The 20701-nt window shown below is 37.7% G+C and overlaps 1 protein-coding gene across 1 annotated transcript; it reads left to right on the top strand.

Annotated features, from left to right (window-relative positions):
- Nucleotides 1-3775: 3775 nt before the first annotated feature.
- Npvf (neuropeptide VF precursor) lies at nt 3776-7597 on the top strand. The gene is made up of 3 exons (XM_046463595.2): nt 3776-4108; nt 5558-5964; nt 7396-7597. The coding sequence occupies exons 1-3, from the start codon at nt 3971-3973 to the stop codon at nt 7445-7447; spliced, it is 597 nt and encodes a 198-aa protein (XP_046319551.1). The 5' UTR covers nt 3776-3970; the 3' UTR covers nt 7448-7597.
- The last annotated feature ends 13104 nt before the right edge of the window (nt 7598-20701 follow it).

The raw sequence follows: 20701 nt of genomic DNA, 5'->3' as shown, positions 1-20701 counted from the left end.
ATAACTTACAGTAAAGACAAAAAACTCTTGAATGGCCCAAATGGAAGAAATAACTAACAACCAACTTCAGTTTAATTTCTATTCACAATATAAATGAAAAATGTACTCATTCATTCAGAAATAAAATATCCTAAGCATTCTTGCAATAGGAAATGGAAGTACCACTGCAATCTGCACAAACAAGTTCCTGCCCTCAGAGTTTATCGAGCAGTGAAGGGAACAGGACAAGGCAGAGTGACAAGAAGCATGATCAGTGAAGAAAACAGAGCTAGCAGAGCTGCAAGCCCAGGAGAGACTTTGTACAGCATGTGATGCCTCAGCTGAGACTCCAACACTGGATATGTGTAAGGACAGAGACAAGTGGACAGATGTTCCATGTGCAGAAATATCACAGGCAGGGGGCTGGTGGCAAGAAAAATCACGTGCGTCTGAAAGAACAGAAGGAAGTTTGTAATAGAGAATTGGTAGAGTTGGTGCCAGAGAAATAAGCAGAGGTCAGGTCAAAAGAGCTGTGGGGAAGGAATTGGAGAAGACCAAGAAAAGGGTCTAGAGAAGAGAAAATGATGGATTAGTTAATTGCCCCAGGGATGAAGAAAAGTGAGCATATATAAAGGTACTTAGAAGTCAAGAGATTAGACTTGATTGGGCACATTAGAATAATCACTAGTGTTCAGACTTCTTGGGTTCAAGTCCTTACTCTGCCACTTATAAGAAAAGTGACTTAATTTCCTTTTCTGAATCTGTTTCCCGCCTGTAGAGTAGGAACAAAAATAATACCTGCTCGTGGGATTATTATGAAAGATAAATAATGGCTATTTTTTAATGTAATAACTCAAAACTAGAAACAACACAATTGTTTAATGAGATGTGGGAGAAGGGAGAGGAAATAGTCAAGGATCTCACAAAGGACATTGGTTTGGATAAATGAATGGAGGATAGTAACCACGGCTGTTACCTTTTTTTTTTTTTTTTTTTAAGAGAGAGGAGAGAGTGTGTTTTTAATATTTTTTTTTCAGCAGACACAACATCTTTGTATGTGGTGCGGAGGATCGAACCCAGGCCACACACATGCCAGGCGAGCGCGCTACCACTTGAGCCACATCCCCAGCCCCTGTTATCTATTTCTTGCCTCTCAGCTCCAAATCTACCCTTCAATGCATGCTTTGAGATCATGGAGATGACCCTGTGAGCATTCCTCCTTTGCAGCTGGAGCAGTTTCATACTTTATTAGTAAAAGGCACTGGAGGGACACTGCAACAGAAGACTTCTCATGGTTAAAATGTGTTTTTATTTGCTTCTTTGGGCTCCTATACCTGGCTGCCAGCAGTGCACAAGGGGGACATGAAAGGTGCTCACCCCCATCAAATTTCAACAATAGATTCCTAGAATTCTCAGATACCCCAGAATCTTACTGCCCAGTCTTTCACCTATAAGTTGTTTCCTGCTGTGGACAAACTCTGGCCTGGGGCAACCCACCATACTTTTGCCATCCATACTTTTTCCAATATTGATTGAATTCTGACCAGTTTGTTCTTTCCTTGTATACTTATCCCACCCCCATTCCTAGTGTATTCTTTACCCCTTTAGAGTTAATCTCCTGTTATAATTTGAAATTGCATTAATCATTCCTTGATCAAATTACTATGTTTTTTCTGCATCCTAATTAGACCCTGACTTATGCAGTACTAGTCATTGAAGAAACAGAGGAGAAAGAAAAGGTACTGAAAAGATAAGTTCATTATATCCAAAACGCAATTTGACATGCTTTGGGACATCCAAAAAGCACTGTCTGATAAGAAACTGAGTACTGGGGGGACTAAAGCTCAGAAGTGTTCAAACTTAGATGCAAGCCTTAAGTTTTCTAAAATTTTAGCAAATAAAGCATGTATTTAAATACCAAAGTAAGGGAGATGGATTTTTAAAAATGTTTCGCATGCTCATACATCAATTCAAGAAGCCCCAAACCAACTGTGTGTGTGTGTGTGTGTGTGTGTGTACTTGCACAATTCACCCATGGTTTATGGTGCTTTCATACTGTGTATGTTGGTAAGGTTATTCTATGTCTGCTAACATTTTCAAAGCAAAATGAAGATATGATTAAAAACAGCCAAGCCCTATATTAATGAGATCATTTTAAATGTAGTTCAAACTTGGAAGCCTAACCTGGTAAGGCAGGAAAGCAATTAGTTATATGGGCTACTTTGGATGTTGATTAGAATCAGAAAAACTCTAACAGATGTGCCAATACCCTAAGTAGCAAAAACCTGGTGGAGTGCTTAAGTTCCATGTTATTTAAAAAGGACAACTAGATACAAACAATTTTGAAAGTGACCTAGGCTGACGCCTTCTGTTTCTTTCCTGGGTGTGAACATGGTGCAAGGGGACAAGTTTTGTTGACCATCCATTTGTCAAAAGTTTGGATCTACTGACCACAAAAAAAAGAAAAAGAAAGAAGTTCCATCAGCAGTTTGCAAAAGAACAATTTGAAAGAGAAGTATATTAAATCCTCAGGGAAATTAAACCCAAATAATCCAATAACAGCATTACAAAATTAACACTAGACTATGAATTGAATTAATTGCCTCCTACTGTGGGGATTTTGGGCAATCACAGATCAAAACAAATGAAGCCCATGAACTCAAATGTCCTAAGAGAGGACATAGGCAAGTGTGAGGCTCAGGCATCACAAGAGTTTACCCACCATGTTTTCCAACTTTCTGGCTTATTCTGGAGATCTTCAATATAGAAAAGGGGCTTCATTTCTGCCACCTCACACCTCAAAGTGTGTACACAGGGGTGGTGGGAGAGGTTAGAGGTGGTACACTTGACACTACAGAAAGACTGTATGTTTTTGTTAATTCACCTCCAGAAGGGACCTCTAGAAGTACCTGAGTGTTGGAAATCCATGAAAGGCCATTTCCCTTGTGAGAGTTGAAGGGACCAAGGGGACCTAGTAATAGCTTCTATGAAACCAAAACAGTCTAGTGATAAGGCGGGGCTTTAAAAATACCAGTCAGCTGCTCCAAGAGAGACTCACGGTGGTATTTCAGTAAATACACATTTATTTCTGTAAATTCTCATTTAATGCCATGATGTCATCATGGCTGTGGTAAAAGGAGATTACCTAAATAATATAGGCCCTGGGAGAACAAATTTAGCATGTGTGTGACTTACCCAACCTGTGCTAGAATTCTTTAGGACTTTGAACAGGAAGGTAGGATGAGGTATCTTGATAAAAATAAAATCCTGGTGATTTATGCAGTTTTACCAAATAAGCCCCACAGGGCCAATCCTAAGGGCCTTGACTACCTGCATCTTCTCCTGAGATGACCAGTTTGTCAAAATGCCTAATGAATATTTGTTCTTCTGCTCATCCTTCACAATACAGCTGACATTTACTCTTGAAGCTTTTTAATAACCAAACAGCATTTTACAAAAAGAATTAAGTCAAGGCATTTTATTGGGGTATTGTGTGACTTATAATTCTTTTCACATTCTCAATTGTTTGACATCTGAAAATACTATGCCTAATTCTTTTGTGTGAATTTTTAAAAAATGTATCTAGCATGTATTGAATTCTTCTTATTTCTATTCCTCAAAAAATGACGTAAACACCAGAAACAAAATACTTTTTATTTAAGCTTACAGAAATGAAGCATCCTGTTTATTTGGAATCTCAATTACTATTGCCCTGATCTTACCTAATTAGTAAAGTTTTCATAATGAGGAAAACTATTTTCAAAGTTAATGAATTTGCAAGCACAAACATTGCTGTCTCCCCAGAATGAATTACACATTCCTTACATGCATATTTTAGTTACACACGCTAATTAATATTAGTGTTTAAAACATGTGGGATTAGCTTCACTCTTACAGGAAACTTTCCTTTGTTTTTAGACAGTATAAAAACACCACAATTTCTCTTCTTGTAGACACTGCACTTATTAACTTAATTTTAGATTTGGACAAAATGGAAATCATTTCCTCAAAACGATTCATTTTATTGACTTTAGCCACTTCAAGCTGGTTAACATCAAACATCTTTTGTGAAGATGAATTATTGATGCCCAATCTTCACAGCAAAGAAAATTACAACAAATATTTTGAGGTAAGTTTTTAAGTCTATAATATGACCAGCAGGATATATATAATATTTGTCTTGAGTCTTATAGCTTTGTAAATAACAAGTTAGTTTGGGCTGAGGTCTTTTTGGTCAAACTTCAGCCTTCCTAAGATAGTATACTGATGTAACTTGTATTATTCAGCAAACAGCTTGGTCCCTCTCTCTCCTCTCTCTCCTCTCTCTCCTCTCTCTCCTCTCTCTCCTCTCTCTCCTCTCTCTCCTCTCTCTCCTCTCTCTCCTCTCTCTCCTCTCTCTCCTCTCTCTCCTCTCTCTTCTCTCTTTCTCTCTTTTGGTACTGGGGACTGAACCCAGGACCTTGTACACGCCAGGCAGGTGCTCTGCCACTGGACTATACCCACAACCCCCACAGCCTGGCTCTGTAATGACAAATACTTAGACTCTGATACTTTGCGGGCTTAAAGTACATTAGTACATTTTCAATTGACTCAGAGTTTACATTTGTAATAAATAGTTGTAGAAATAAAGATCTGGATACTTTTCAGCTGGCCATTGTCTTAAACTGCAAATGAACATACAACATTTATAATCTCTTATAAGCTGGTAAAGTTTGTAGTAAAACAGTAAAATGTTTACCTCTAGATGGTAGAAATTCAAGTTATTTTCTTCTTTGTTTTTATATATTTTCCAAATTTGCTGAAATTAGTATGGAGTATTCATTTTACACAGGTTACAATTAGAAAACAATCATTTAAAATTTTTCATATGGACAAACTTTCATGGTAAAATTAAATCTAATTGAACAGTCACTGTATTTTAAGTGGTTCCTATAAAGTTTGTATATTTGTAGTGCTATGAACCACCAACCAATTGATTTATTACTAAAAATGTAATTAATATTCTAATTAAAATATAGTTGGTTTCTCAAGACATGTTTGTAGGGTGAAATACTGAGTGCAAAGTGGGGAAAAAGTCAATGGGGTCTCCTACATCATAGCCCAAAACTTAGGTAGTGTCTCAGTTCCCATGCACCATGCTTCCATGTACCACCTGGCCTTTAAAAGGGAGCAAAACACCAGACAGTGAAAGGGATAAGAGGTTTCTCTAAAGTCAAAACACAAAACATTTCATAAACAACATGAATCAAAACACTGAAAGACAATAATGGCTGTAAAATAAACTTTTGCTGCATTTCAATACTCCTTATGTTCCTGCCACTCAAACATATTGTTTTATTCACTATATATATTTTATTAATATATTATAGTTGTCTTACAATAGTCTAGGGATACAGGAAGTAGATAGCTTCAAAAAGCTTAATACAGATTATTTATTTTAAAAATTCTGCACATAAAAACACAAATTTTGTTTATAGATTTAACAATTCATCATATTAAAGTCTGGATTTAAATTTGGAATTTAAATCTATTATTTATCACAATAATGAATTATTTTAATGATCATTTCTAATTATAGCCTAGGGAAGCCCCAAAAGGGGAAAAGGAAAAAAGTCCCAATTTTCAAGAGTTAAAAGATTGGGGACCAAAAAACGTCATGAAGATGAGCACACCCTCAGTCAATAAAATGCCACACTCGGCAGCCAACCTGCCTTTGAGATTCGGGAGGACCATGAAAGAAGAAAGGAGCCCTGGAGGGACAGCCAACCTGCCTTTGAGATTTGGAAGAAATATGAAAACCAGCATATCCAGACACATTCCCACCCTACCCCAAAGGTTTGGAAGAACGACAACAGCCCAAAGTGTCACCAAGACACTGAGCGATTTGTTCCAACAATCCATGCATTCACTCTGTGCCAGTGAGTTCCTGTACTCCAATACCTGCCAGAGCCAAGAAAACCAGAATCCTGATCAAAAACAACCAAGGTAAATATCAGAGAACCAGCCAAAGTGCATGGACAGTTATATAGAACTGGCTGGTTCAGAAAGGACCCATGAGTTTTCAAAATAAGTTTACAAGAAAGTAAATTTCTGAGAGGGGAAAAAGGTTGAAGACACAGGAAAATAAATGCCTATAAACAATTATAGAAGACCTGGTATAATAAGCATGGCTACAGGAACAAAGTAAGGAGATGGCTTCCCTAATCAATCTCACTACACTATAAGTCACACACTAAGTCCATGCAAGATTGGGGATAGAAGCCTATGACATTTTGTCTGACACTTGCCCTTTCTAACAAAATGTCCCACACAGGAGAGTTGGGCTCAGATTTAAAGGACACCATCTCAAATAACCCAAATAACTTAGATTTAAAGTTATTTTAATCAAAGTTTTTTTTTTCTGGATCTCATTTTATAAATAAATCCTGTTACTAATAAGTATCTATTGTCTACTATGTATAAATCAGAGAATAAGTTACTACAAATCGTTTTTAAAGTTGATTTTTTTTTAAACATATTTCTACTAGAAAAAATTATTTTTTTTATAAAAAGTAGATTGCAATGCTTTTATTAAGGCCTGAAGGAAGGAAGGTAGCAAGCTATGTCGTAAGAGAGACCTTCTCAGAACACTTTTGATGTATTGTTTCCATGGTACTTATCCCCATCTGACTTATCATGTGTTTAGGGTCCATAACCTTTAACAGAATTTCAGTTCCATAAATCCCATAATTTTTGTCTACTGCCATATTCCCAGTGCGTACCTCTGTCTGCCACACAGGAAGCCCCTGGTATTCAATAGCATAAATGAAATGATAGAGAGGCACTTAGAGGATCCTACAGAGGATGTTTGGGGTGGGGGCAGAGGTGGAGGGGGATATCCAGGGACATTTCTTGAGTCGTGCTTGAAAAAGGAGGTCTACCGTGAACATTCAGAGACTGGCAGGAGAGAGGTCATTTTCAGGCAAAAGGATGAGTGTGAGCAAAGGTTCTAGCTAAATCAAGGTGAGCTGAGAAGAGCTGAGGTTCAGTCTGGTAAGAGCAAGGAATATGTGATGAGGAGCAGAGTGCAGAGTGTCATGCAGAGCAAAGACAAGGACCTGAGCCATTATTCATCAGGAAATGGGGAACCACCGCCATGTTGGCTGAGGTCCTGGGATATTATACAGGGGTGGGACGGGCTACGAACCAGATGTGTGCAAATAGGGTGGTAGGAAAGGAGAAAATGGAGACAATGGTAAGTTCTTGAACCCGAGTGCTCATCGCAAACTCAGCCTGCATCTGTGTCTCACTCATTTCAAGCACAACACAATTCAACTGAAGCATAATTAGGCAATTAGGATTATGGGTCTATTTTTATAAGCTTTTATGTTCTAGTACTCTGATGGTTAAGAACACTTTATACTGCTCACATTTTAGGAGACTGGTATTCAAGAACATAGACGATGTGGAAGTGAAACAAGAAAAATAAGAAATCTGGAGCCTGTCCCTAAAGATGATACGAAGCTACAGCCTGTAATATCTGCAAACAGCTCTATGATGAAGACAATAAGAGCAGTGGAACCACTTTGATGGTTTATGTATTGTTGATGGCAGTTTTTCCTTGTCCAGTACAAGTTATCTTGGAAGTTATTAAAAAAAAAAACTTTAAAGGATATTTGTAATGTAAAGTTGAAATAATTTTGTCTGAATAAAAACAGCATTCTAAATACTTAAGAATTCTGTTTTTCCCTCCCTTTCTTTCCCCATTACCAAACTGAAGCCACATCACTCACTACCCTATATGAAAATCATGGGCACAGTTATACTTCATATTTGTCAGGTTACTCTTTTCTTAATGATGATAATTAAATAATTTGACATAATTTGACATAATAACATGGTTTACAAGTAAATGAACAAGGATAACAAACCAATTATAAACATGTTTTTAAACACTGACTTTTCCCCATATCACTGTTATCAGATTTTCACTGTACAGTGAAAATCTGATAAACCGAATTTAAAATCTGAAATCTTTCTGTGTAATATTACAAAATGAAGGAACTCTTAGATTTTAGGAAGTTGCCTTTTTCCTTGCATCTTCCTAAAATCTATCAGTTACCTCTTTTAGTGTCTCCTCTATATCCAGAAGTTTACCTCTGCTATTTATCTTTTCATTTAACATTTTTTTTCACAGAAAAAAAAATCTGGCCATTCTTCAACTAAGTTTATCCATCCAATTTACCACACACAAATGCATTGTGATCAACTTTAGCCCTAAGAATATGAAGTCCTCAATCAGACATAATTGGTTTATTGAACAGTTCAACTCCATTGGGGGCACACAGGAAATGGTTTTGTTTTTCTCCCACTGTGTCCCCAGCTGAGCCATGTGAATCTCCCACTCCTGCTGGGTAGAGATCCCTTAATGATACCCTGGACAGATTCCATAACTTCCTCGGCCACTTCTTGATATTAAAAAACTCTGTCAAGTCCATTTGAAGATGCCAACTTCATATCCAAGGCAGGCTCCCCCCCCCCCGCCCCCCGCCATCATTGGCTGGGCCAGGAGCCCAAAGGACCTCAAGTGGGAAAGGGACAAGCTCTGCTCTTTCTCTCAGTCTCCCTTCTCTCCTCAGAGGTGGGGTGGTGGGAGAAGAAATGGCGGGCTTCTGAAAAACAATCTCCCCTCCTTTCTTCTTCAAGGTGTACAGGTGGTCAAGGAGGGAGGGATGCAGAGTTGAGAGTAGCTGTCTCATCCTTTATATAGAAAGTTGCTATTTCTACAAGTGAATTCTTCAGGAAAACTTATAGGGGACTTCGCACTGCCCAGGTCACTGAACTGATGGGCCTGGGTGCTATTTGATTGCTTTCCACTACCCTTATTTCATCTGCACTCCCCATATCCTTTTATTACCAGAAAGAGGCTCAAAGCAGCTGTTTTGCCAGTAGCCACTTAACGCAAAGAAAAAGCAGACAACCCAGATATGCCAAGGGCAGAACTGCTTTACAGCTGCCCTACGACTACTCCACTGCTTTCCCATTGTCTTCAACCCTCTTTGCCCTGTTTAAGAGGAGCAGACTAGTAAGTCTACTGCCTAAGCAAACAGAAATAGTATGTTCAAGTGAGAGACATGACCCCACTCTCTGTGAGTGCAGAGAGCTGTTATAGCAGCAGAAACTCCATTTTTTTGCTACTATAACAAGATACATGAAGTTGGATACTTTATAAAGAGAGAAAAGAGGTTTATTTAACTCAGAACTTTGGAGATTCAAGAGCATGGTGCTGCCATCTGTTCAGGTCTAGTGAGGGCCTCATAACAGATGGCATTGCAATTGTGGGAGTACATATAAGAATGTCAAGCAGTGTATGCAGAAGAATTCAGGAGAGGTGCCAGGCTCCCTTTTAACAACTCATTCTTACAGGAACTTATCTAGTCCCATGAGACTTCATTAGTCCTTTCCAAAGGCCACGTCCTTGTGTCCTAATTATCTCCTACTAGGACCCACTCTTAAAATCCCACCATCTCAACACTGTCACATTGGAACCAAGCTTCTGGCACATGAACCTTTGGGGCTGCACCTAAACAATATCCAAACCATAGCACTTGGCATCCAGGAAAAGAGGCATATAGCAGCCCACCCCTGCTCCAGGTCAAACTCTCAAAACTAGACATCTAGGAGCAGCACAGGCCAAGGCAGGACTGCTGTGGTTCTGCCTTCTGTTTGCAAACCACAAAGGAGTGTCTGGCTCCTGCTATCCATGGTTTTATTTATACCCTCAGATAATCAGAGCTCTATACCTCCAGATCTAGTCCCTAGTCACCCATTCTGAGCAATAGAGAAAAATATCAGGCAATATCCTGTCATGCAAATAAACAAAAGGCCAACTGGTCTCTCTATAAGACAGGGAAATTTCTTGTCATAGAACATGAGTTCTTTACTTAAACCCCTGAATTTATGAAAACTGTTAGATAAGGGGAAGTTGATGTCTAGTTGTTCATCTGTTTGTCTTACTCTTTCTGGCCCAGACCAGTTCCTTTACCAGTTTCCATAAGAAACCCATTCCCATAAGTGTATGGGGAGTTTATGATTTGGCTGAGGGTTTGCAGAATCATGAAGACAGGATCACATACAGCGTTTCACTACAAAAATTTTCCACTAGAAACTTGTCCTAAGTCTCTTGGTAACAGGACCACTAGCAGTGACCTCTCCTCTTCTTACCTTTGTTGCTCACCTCATGGTAGCCTCATGGGCCTGTGACCCATGCAGTCACATAGGGTCCTATGCTTGAAGCTATGGTTTGGAAATGGCTTGAGTGTGTCCCCCAAAGAGTCATGTGTTGGAGGCTTGATCCTCAGAGTGGCAGTGTAGAGATGTGAGACCTTTAAGAAGTAGAGCCTATAAACTATGGAAGCAACCTAGACACCTTCAACAGATGAATGGATAAAGACAATGTGGTACATATACACAATGGAATACTACTCAGCCTTAAAGAAGAATGAAATTATGGCATTTGCAGGTAAATGGATGGAACTAGAGGATATCATGCTAAGTGAAATAAGCCAATCCAAAAAAAAAAAAAAAAAAAAAGGCCAAATACTTTCTCTGATAAGCAGATGCTGATCCAGAGTAGGGCAGGGATAGAGGGAAGAATGAAGGAATTTTGGTTTGTGTAGAGGGGAGTGAGGGGAGAGATGGGGTTGTGGGGATGGGAAGGATAGTAGAAAGAGATAGACACTATTATGTTATACCCATGTATGATTATACTACTGGAGTGACTCTGAACCATGTACAGCCAGAGGAATGAGTTGTGCTCCACTTGTGTACAATATGTCAAAATTCATTCTATTGTAAAATAAATAAATAAATAAAAGAAGTGGAGCCTAGTGGGGCTGTCTGGAGCCAAGGTCACTAGGGGTGCCATCCTGCAAAGGGATTAAGGCAGCTCTTCTGGGTCCCCTAAGTTAGTTTTCATGAGAGCAGATTGTTATAAAGGACTCAGCCAGATCTCCTGTTCGCTCTTTGGCTTCCTATGATGTGATCTCTCACTGCTACACAAGCTCCCACCACTGTTATGTCATCCACCATGGGGTCCTCATCAGAACCAAGCTGATGCCCCATGCCATGCTCTTAACCCTCAGAACTGTGACCTACATAAACCTCTTTTCTTCATAAGGTATCCAGCCCCAGATATTTGTTATAGTGACAGAAAATGGAAAATCAGTGCTGAGGAATGAGATCATTACTATAACTATAGATGAAAATGGGGAAGCAGTTTGGAATCAGGTGATAGGCAGACAAAGGTTGGGAGAGTTTGGAGGGGCAGGGTAGAAAAAGGTTAGAATTCTGCCAGTGGAGAGTTATGGATGATTCTGGTGAGGGCTCATAAGATGAGGAAACTCCGAAACAAGTCTCAGATGACAATGAGGAATCTGTTGGAAATTAGACTAAAGGCCACCTTTCTTACACTGTGATAAAGAACTTGGATACATTTCACGCATGCCCAAAGGCTGTTTAAGTGAAGCCAAAATTTTAAGTGATGAACTAGTTTATTTGGTAGAAAGTTCAAAACAACAAAACATTCATCTGTGGCATGAGTGCCACCAGTCACCTTTGGTCAAATTTATCATGAGACTCAGGAACAAAAAGAAGCAGAGGGAAAAGATTTAGAAAACCTATGGCCTGACCAGGATAGAATGAAGAAAAAGCGCATGCTAAAGACATTAGCTCAGATAAAGGGAGTCTGGTACTTTTTAATCACAACAATTGTACAAAGGCCTCAAGGGCATCTCAGAAATCTTTGAAGCCACCCCTCCCATCACCGGCCCAGTATGCTCCTCTGTACTGGGTCCCAGTCTCTATTTAACATTTTTGGCCTTCATTTCTTTCAACCACATGGATCACATTTATGCATCATAGGAAAGGATAAGGAACACAGTAATCCCTGACACCTGGGCAGAGTGAGGGGCATTCACAGCAAAGTAACAACTCTCTACAAAGAAATCTCTGCACAAACCCAATTCCTATCCTTTCATCGGCTCCAAATGAGTGAGGCAATTGATGATTAACAGAACCAGTTTCCCACCAATTGAGGAATTATAGACTTCAAAAAGTCTACAATTGGTGATTTTTTTTTAAACTTAATGTCTATTAGACTTTGTGGTGTCTGGGGTTAAACTTCAAAAAAATTACATTATTTACAACAAAGATGGATTTGAGAGGGATGCTCATAGCTTCTAAAATTATTTTTTTCTGAAGCATTACATTTTTCTGGGGAGAAATTTCATAGGTCTCAGATTCTCAAAGAAGTCTGTGATCCCATAAAGTTTAAGAATTATGGCAAAGGAAGATTATTTCTAGAATGATTTTAAGTTAATATTTAATTCAATTTTAGATGAATATTGCCATCTGCCTGGCCATTTAAGTGCTGAGAAGATAATGCCAGAACAATCACAATCCCTCTAGTGATTCAGCCTGAACTTCCTCGAAATACTAGCTTCTTCACAGTACATAAAGTGGAAGTGGTAACAGTGCTCTTCTCCCAGACATGCTTTCCCAGGCACAGATCCCCAAATATTCCGCTCTATACTCCTTCTCTTCTCTGCTAATGCTTCCTTCCCCAAAGGAAATCCCACTTGGATTGGTCCTACCCTAAAACTCAGCGAGTCCATGAAAGGGAGCAGAGGGAAGGGGTGTCAGGGGAGAGCTAGGGATCAAACAGGCCTGATACAGTAACAAATTTCATAAAAGGCGACTTTCATGTGATTTCAGTTCCACATTTCATATATCAGACTGTGACAATGACCTTGAGAAATACAAAAATGAAAAAAATGTACTGATTCTGAGAAATTTCTCATTGAGAAAAATGAAAGGTCAATGTTCACCTAACTGTGACCAACAAAATGAAATAGGCGAGAAAGGTGGGAGCGCTGGCCTCCGCTTCACCCACTCGCGTGTTTGCTCTTCCTTCTTCCTAAAGGTCGTCCTGCAGACATCACCTACAATCTTCCAGTGGAAGTTGTCAGATTATTTAAGGGACATACAAAACCATATGTTCTTTCCTGAAAACGCATGTGTTTCTGTTCTGTGCTTCTGTTCTTGTTAATTCCTTTAGCTCCAAGGCTCCTTTTCTACCATTCAAAATCCTTTGAGACACAGGTCAAATTTGGATGCAGTTGCATGTAACAAAAAAAAACTAAATAATAATGTTTCAACCAAGAGGGACTTTTTCTTTTCTTCCTCACATTAAAAACTTCTGGCAAGAAGCGGTTCTGAGATGGTGTAAGAATTACACATAGTCATCAGGGAGCCATTCTCCTGCCATCTTTCTGGGCCACTATCCTGAGCCCCCACCAGGCTATCACGTTCTTTTTCAGGTAGCAAAAACAAAGGAAACTTTAAAGGTTTTTTTTGATTATTTGTTTGCTTGTTGTTTTTGTTTTTAAGTGCTATCCAGCTATTTTCTCTTTAATAAACTGGCTACCCCAATCTGTAAATGACACTGGGAAATTCAGTTCCTGCCTTGGGCAGATTGCTTCAACCACTCTTACTATTTAATAAATAAATAAATAAAGGCATGGCTATTGGGTACATAACTAGACAGGTTTGCTCAACTTCTACAAGCTCACTTTCTTTTTATATAAAAGATATAATGTACTTTAATTTTTTCCCTTCACTAGACAATAGTGGCATTGGCATTTGAGGCTGGATAAGTTTTTGTTTGTGGGGAACTACCTGACATGTCAGATGATGATTAGCAGCATCTATAGCCTCTATCTGCTAGATGCCAATAGGATCTCTCTATAATTGTGACAAACAAAACTGTCTCCAGAAGTTGTCAAAGTGGTCCCTTATTAGGAACCACTGCACTGACTATCCTAATCATCTTCATATCCTCTCTCCAGCTTAATAATAATAGCAACTACTTATTGTTATGATAATTGTCTGTTTTAACATTTAATGCTATTTTAAACTCTTATTTTTAAAAGCAGGAATTGAGTTTATCAAGAGTTGTCTAAATCAGAGCAAACAACAGGTTCTACTGAGGTTTGCCTGACTTCAAAGTTCATGTTCTTCTTCCTCTACCCACTGCCCTGACCACCAGCACAACCTGCCCTCTGGCCCTCTAATACATTAAGCATTCAGGAAACATCAGCTGGATAAAGATTAGATCAGAAAAATGAACACACTGGGGTCCAGGAAAAAATCCTCAATGTTTTTAAACACAACAGATTTTAGAAGGAAGGAGGAAAGAAAGATAAAAATTTCTGGAGAGCTTTAACATAGTCATTCCTTAAGGTATCTATCTTCAGAGCAGGTAAGGAGGTGACTACCTTATCAGTAATGAGTGATCATAAAGGATAAGGGAGTCAGAATAAATGCTGCACTATTTAGACTGTCAAGAAGCATCTAGTGATTTTTCTCCTATAGCAAAGTGTTATTGTTCGATGGTGAAATTCAACTCTCCCATTTCTGCTCCAGTGGCAGCTCTGAACCAGTCCAGAGAGCCACAGGAAATGCAGTCATTGGCAAGGGATGGGGGAAAGGTGGACAGGAGGTATGCGCATGCCTGGACAGGTCTTGCATTCCCTGGGCAATCTGTAGTCTGTTACAGATCTCATTTGGAAATTGGGACAAAGCACTAAAGAAGAAAGTATGCCTGGGCCCACCAGCATGAAGTGCAGTAAGTAGCCTCTCCCTCCCTCTCACCTACATGGACAATGGAGCTAAATGCTTAATGGAAAATACAATATGGTACACCTAGGAGTCAGGATGATATTAGGAAAATCCTACCTGGTGGGAAATGTGTCCCTTTTTATTATATACAATGTTTATTGAACGTACTATTTATTTTGTGACCCTGAGTTCCTAAAATTTATTGGATGAGGCATATCTTATTCAGTGTTGTTAGAAATATTTAAAAATCAGGGAAATTTCACTTGATCTGTTCAAAATATTTTTATTGTGATTATATATATATATATATATATATATATATATATATATATAAAACACAAAATTTACCACTTTAATAACCATTTAGCTTAAAATTCAGAGGCATTAAGTACATTTCACTTGACTTTTTACATAACTTGGCACTATTAATTATACTCACATTAATACTTACATAACTACCCCAAAAATTTTAGCATTATTTGGCTATTAAAAAAATTCCTATGAGAACAATAAGGTTAATGATTTTTAGAGATGCCCTTTCTCACAGATTTTTCTATCATTTAGAAGTGTCAAGTTTTTCTCACCAAAACATTAAATATTATCTATATTCTCTTTAAGTATGTCTCAAAGGGGGTATTGATACTAACCAATTTTTTCCTGCACTCTTTTATCACCTCACCAGATCAGATATACTGGATTCATCTGGAACCAGAACTAGTACTTCTTTGGAAATACCTAGGAGGACAAATGTTTCTGTCAGCAGTTAGATATGGTGAGAAATTTATCTCAAAATAGTAATATAAATGAAGAGTTTGAGTTTAATTTTCCTAGGAAATAAAAAATGGCCAACAATTATTCATATGCTATTTTATATCACTTTTCTTTGAACTGAAGAGCTCCTCATATTCTTCCTAATGACTTATTTTTACTTTATGTCTCATCTGTTTCCCTCATCTTTTTATATTACAGCTAATAAAATCTAGAAATTTTGCAATTAATGTCTTAGAATATCTAATAATAATTAGTCAAAAAGATTCCCAAAGATAATAAAAACAGCTGCTCAACGAATATCATGGCATTTTTCCTCTCATGATATGGAATGAATGTAATACATATAATCCTATGTGTAGCTTAGAAAATGGAAAGAATTATTACCCATACTCTCATCCTAAACATAGGAATTAATTATAAAAAGTGCCAAACAGGAAAAGCATTATTAGAGCAGGAGTCAAATTAAATTATAACCAGATTAATGTCAAATTGAGACTCTTTGAAAGAGAAATATTATTTTAATCCTGAAGAAAATTTATCATAAAATCTATTCACTTTTTGCCAGATTTCTAAGCATTGGTGTATTATAGTTAATAAAACATAAAACTATTGTTTCTCTTTCTTTAAAAAATGCAACAAAAGTGATTAGCTACAGCAATGCACCAACATAATTGTCACACTGCTTTTAAAATACCATATAGCTTGTCCCTTGTAACTTAAAGCACTAAAATATAACCAATGCTGCAAAATTACTTTTAACCACAAGAGGGCAGAAAATGTGACATGTCTATACATAACTAATTTTAAATTCTTAGGCCAAAACAATAACCTGCACCAAACCCCACTACAGCAAAGTCTTTAAGAGGTTCTTGTTTTATTCTGTACAACACACTGTATACTCAGGGCTCAGTTAACAACTTTAAACATTTTTAACATTTTTAAACTAATATACAATTACCTCAATTCAACAGTTTATAAAAGGCAAAAAATAAACATCATTTTTTATATCTTGAGTCTAGCTATGAACTAAGGACCATTTGTTTGTACCATTAGTCCATCCTCAAAGAAAGACAGAGTACTTAAAACCCAGTACCCTTTGAGAATAAGCAAGATTCTTTTTATGTTATAATATCTGCAATGAGAGACAAAAGTGATATTTATTCTAAAATTGAAATAGTCACTGACTTCACAAAGTTGTCCAATGCTAAAATATTTAAATTGGCATCTTTAATTTCTGTATGTTCTTTTATTAGCACAAGCCAACAGTAGATCTAATTGAGGTAAACATGTTTTTAGTTTTGTCTTAATTTATCTTTGTGACCTAATTAACTTGTTTCCCTTCCAATGAATCCATTTGCATTTCAGTAAGTGACGAATTACTTTCTTTGATTAGAAACCACAACCTCTTCACTTTTTCACTCTCATTAATTAAAACACATCATGGTAAATTAAGCCATTTGGGTTTCAGTCTCGGTGGGTGACATTTTAACTACTGCCCCTTCAACCTCCTCTCTCTGTCAATCTTGGTCATGTCCTACATCACAGAATAGCTAGAGGGCAATGGTGGCAGGCTGATGGAGGAATGGATCCAGCAGGGAGCCAAGGTTATATATCACTGAAGTAGGTGACTACTTGGATGCATGAGGCTCTCACTTGCCAATCAAACCTGATATGACTTACCTTGCATGACTTTGCCCATGACACTAAATCATTTCTGAAGTCTTGTTTCTCTCCTAAGCAAATCTGTTCTCCCCAGTTCTCAGGTCTGTGTGCAATGTTCACTCTGACACTAATAAATACAGTGCACTGGTACAAAAAAGCTGGGGATAGGACAGGGTAAGGTTGTTTATTCTTGAGGACTAATGAAAGCAATGCACTTCAAAAAAAAAAAAAAAAAAAAAAAGCAGGGCTTTTAGGCTAACATCAGCCATAGAATGGTGTTCAAGGATGAGTAGTCATCCTGGTTTTCCAGGCACAGTTCCAATTTGTACTAGTCTGTTGGGGCTGCCATGACAAAATACTATAAACTGGGTGAATTAAATAATAGAAATTTATCTTCACACAGTTCTGGAAACAGGAAGTCTGAGATCAGGATGCCAGGATGGTCAAGTTCTGGTGAGGACTCTCTTCCTGCCTTGTGGACAGCTGCCTTCCCACTCTATGTTCACATGTCCATTCCTCAGTATATGTACATGGAGAGACAGATGTCTCCCTCTCCTCTCTCCCCTCTCTTCCTCCCCCCATCCCTTGTGACTTCTTCCCCTTCTTCAATAGATTTAGGGCCCCATCTATTTAACCGAATTACTTCCCAAAGACCCTGTCTCCAGATAATAGTCACATTGCACATTAGAAATTAGGACTTCAACATATGAAGTTAGCAGGGAGGAATAACAGTTCATAACACAATTTATACCTATTATCCCAGACATGACCCTTTTTCACTCTCAAAAGTGTCTGGTTGGGTGAAAAAACACCATCCTATGTCCCAACCTCATTTTTTTCCAATTTCTTTTCCCCTTAACAACTATTTTCAACTTGTCTAGGATTTCTTCTATTAGGCTCCAAATGTCTAAAAAACATTATTATACTACTTACATCAGCTATAAATTGAGTGTGAATACTAATTTAGAAACTACATGAAAAAAATCATTAAGAAAATAGAAAGGGTACCTAAAAGGTAAACAAGGTAAGATGTCTAAAGATTTATTTCTCTGAAAAAGAATTTTCCTACCTCTCAACACTATGGAATTTCATGCTCATCCGAATTCACAACAAAGTCTACAAGTAGGCGTTGAGCTTTTTGCGTTCTTTATATACCCTAGAGATTAGTGCTCTATCTGATGTGTGAGGGGTAAAAATTTGCTCCCAAGATCTAGACTCTCTATTTACCTCACAGATTGTTTCTTTTGCTGAGAAGAAACTTTTTAGTTTGAATCCATCCCATTTATTGATTCTTGATTTTAATTCTTACACCAAAGGAGTCTTATTAAGGAAGTTGGGGCCTAATTCCACATGATGGAGATTAGGGCCTACTTTTTCTTCTATTAGACACAGGGTATCTGGTTTTATTCCTAGGTTCTTGATCCATTTTTGAGTTGAGTTTTTGGAATGGTGAGAGATAGGGGTTTAATTTCATTTTGTTGCATATGGATTTCCAGTTTTCCCAGCACCATTTGTTGAAGAGGCTATCTTTTCTCCATGCATGTTTTTGGTGCCTTTGTCTAACATGAAATAATTATAATCTTCTGAGTCTCTGTGTCCTCATCTACCAGTCTGTTTTAGTGCCAATACCATGCTGTTTTTGTTACTATTGTTCTGTAGTATAGTTTAAGGTCTGCTACAGTGATGCCACCTGCTTCACTCTTCCTTCTAAGGACTGAGTTAGCTATTCTGTGTCTCTTATTTTTCCAGATGAATATCATGACTGCTTTTTCTATTTCTATGAGGAATTTCATTGGGATTTTGATTGGAATTGCTTTCCAATCAATAAATGGACCAAGGACCTGAACAGACATTTCTCAGAGGATATACAATCAATCAACAAATACATGAAAAAATGTTCATGATTGCTAGCAATTAGAGAACTGCAAATCAAAACTACTCTAAGGTTTCATCTCACTCCAGTCAGAATGGCAGCTATTATGAAGACAAACAACAATAAGTATTGGTGAGGATGTGGGGGAAAAGGTACACTTATACACTGCTGGTGGGACTGCAAATTGGTGCAGCCAATATGGAAAGCAGTATGGATATTTCTTGGAAAATCAGGAATGGAACCACCATTTGACCCAGCTATCCCTCTCCTTGGTATACCCAAAGGATTTAAAAACAGCATACTACAGGGACACAGCCACATCAATGTTGCAGGTAAATGGAGGGAGTTGGAGGAGATTGTGCTTTATATGTGTAATAAGAATTGCAATGCATTCCACTGTCATATATAAATACAGAAAATTAATTTTAAAAAGTATACAAGTAGAAAGAATTTCATAGTTGAGACACAGTACCTAGATATCCCTTCAAAGTAGGAGATCTCCCTTCAAAGTAGGATTTGCTATCCAAGTGGTCAACTCCAGCAGAGATTGCCTCTACCCCTGGCCCACCTTAAGCCTTCCTAGATGCTTTCCTGCATTTAATACCTGATCAAGGCAGGGGTATAAAGGTCATTTCCACCCAACTGGAATGGCTCTGACAGGCCATATGTGCTGCAGAGCTCCCCAGAGGTGAGCTGAGGTTTTTTGTTTGTTTGTTTGTTTGTTTGTTTAATTTTAAATTTTTTCTTTAGTTTTAGGTGGACACAATATCTTTATTTAACATTTATGTGGTGCTGATGATTGAACCCAATGCCTCGTGCATGGTAGGAAAGCGCTCTACCACTGAGCCACAAATCCCAGCCCGAGCTGAGATTTTGTTAGGACTCCATCACAGATGGACTTCTCAGTCCTAGTTCTGCTTCCTTTCCTTCCTCTATAGGTGCTGATCTTCAATAAATATCTTTATCTCAAACTCTGTCTTAACATCTGCTTCCAGAAATGTGCACCAAGCAGAAAATACAGTTTAAATTTCAAAGGCTACAAAAATGAATATGATAAAGCATCTCCCTCCCGGATCCACTCAATTCCAGTTACCAGTTCCCCTGGCCAAAGTCAACCAATGTGTACAGGTTCTTGTGCATATTTCCAGAAAATTTCTATGGGTATGTAAGAAATTGTGTGTATGCATTATTATAAGAAAATATATAATTTTCTTTCGCTTGTTATCCAAATGGTAGCATACTCTACAAGTATTCTATATCTTGATTTTTTTTTTGCCCTCAAAAAAATGTGGAGGTTCCAATCATTACATTAAAAAAAAATCTTCAAATCCAAAATCTATGGGATGTAGCGAAAGCTCTTTTATGAGGAAAGTTTATAGTAATAAATGCCTATGTTAAAAAGTAGAAAGACCCCAAATAAATAATCTAATATTATGCTGCAATGAACAAAAAAAGAACAAACTTAAACCAAAATTAGCAGAATAAAGGAAATAATAAAAATCAGAAAAGAAATAAATCAAATCCAGAAAAGACAAAGAAACCGAGTTGTTTAAAAAAAATAAATAAACAAAATTGACAACTCTTAGCTAGACTAACATTAAAGAGAGAAAGAGAAGACCAAAATAAATAAAATCAAAAATAAAAAAGGAAAAATTAAAACAGATGACTCAGGAAAAAACAAAGGATCAAAAGGGACCAACAAATTGAATAACCTAGAGGAAATGCATTAATTTCTAGAAAAATACAACCTACCAAGAT

Source organism: Marmota monax, unplaced genomic scaffold (assembly GCF_021218885.2).
Source record: "Marmota monax isolate L192 unplaced genomic scaffold, Marmota_monax_Labrador192_F-V1.1 WCK01_AAM20220418_F8-fsc00057, whole genome shotgun sequence".
In the NCBI taxonomy this organism is placed as follows: domain Eukaryota; kingdom Metazoa; phylum Chordata; class Mammalia; order Rodentia; family Sciuridae; genus Marmota; species Marmota monax.
This window is presented reverse-complemented; position numbering and strand designations above follow the sequence as displayed.

What these genes read in the sequence shown, in the direction of transcription:
- Npvf (XM_046463595.2), top strand. Translation starts at nt 3,971, where the DNA reads ATGGAAATCATTTCCTCAAAACGATTCATTTTATTGACTTTAGCCACT. An exon ending in ATTACAACAAATATTTTGAG is followed by an intron (nt 4,109 to 5,557) that starts GTAAGTTTTTAA and finishes TTCTAATTATAG; the next exon opens with CCTAGGGAAGCCCCAAAAGG. An exon ending in CCTGATCAAAAACAACCAAG is followed by an intron (nt 5,965 to 7,395) that starts GTAAATATCAGA and finishes CTCACATTTTAG; the next exon opens with GAGACTGGTATTCAAGAACA.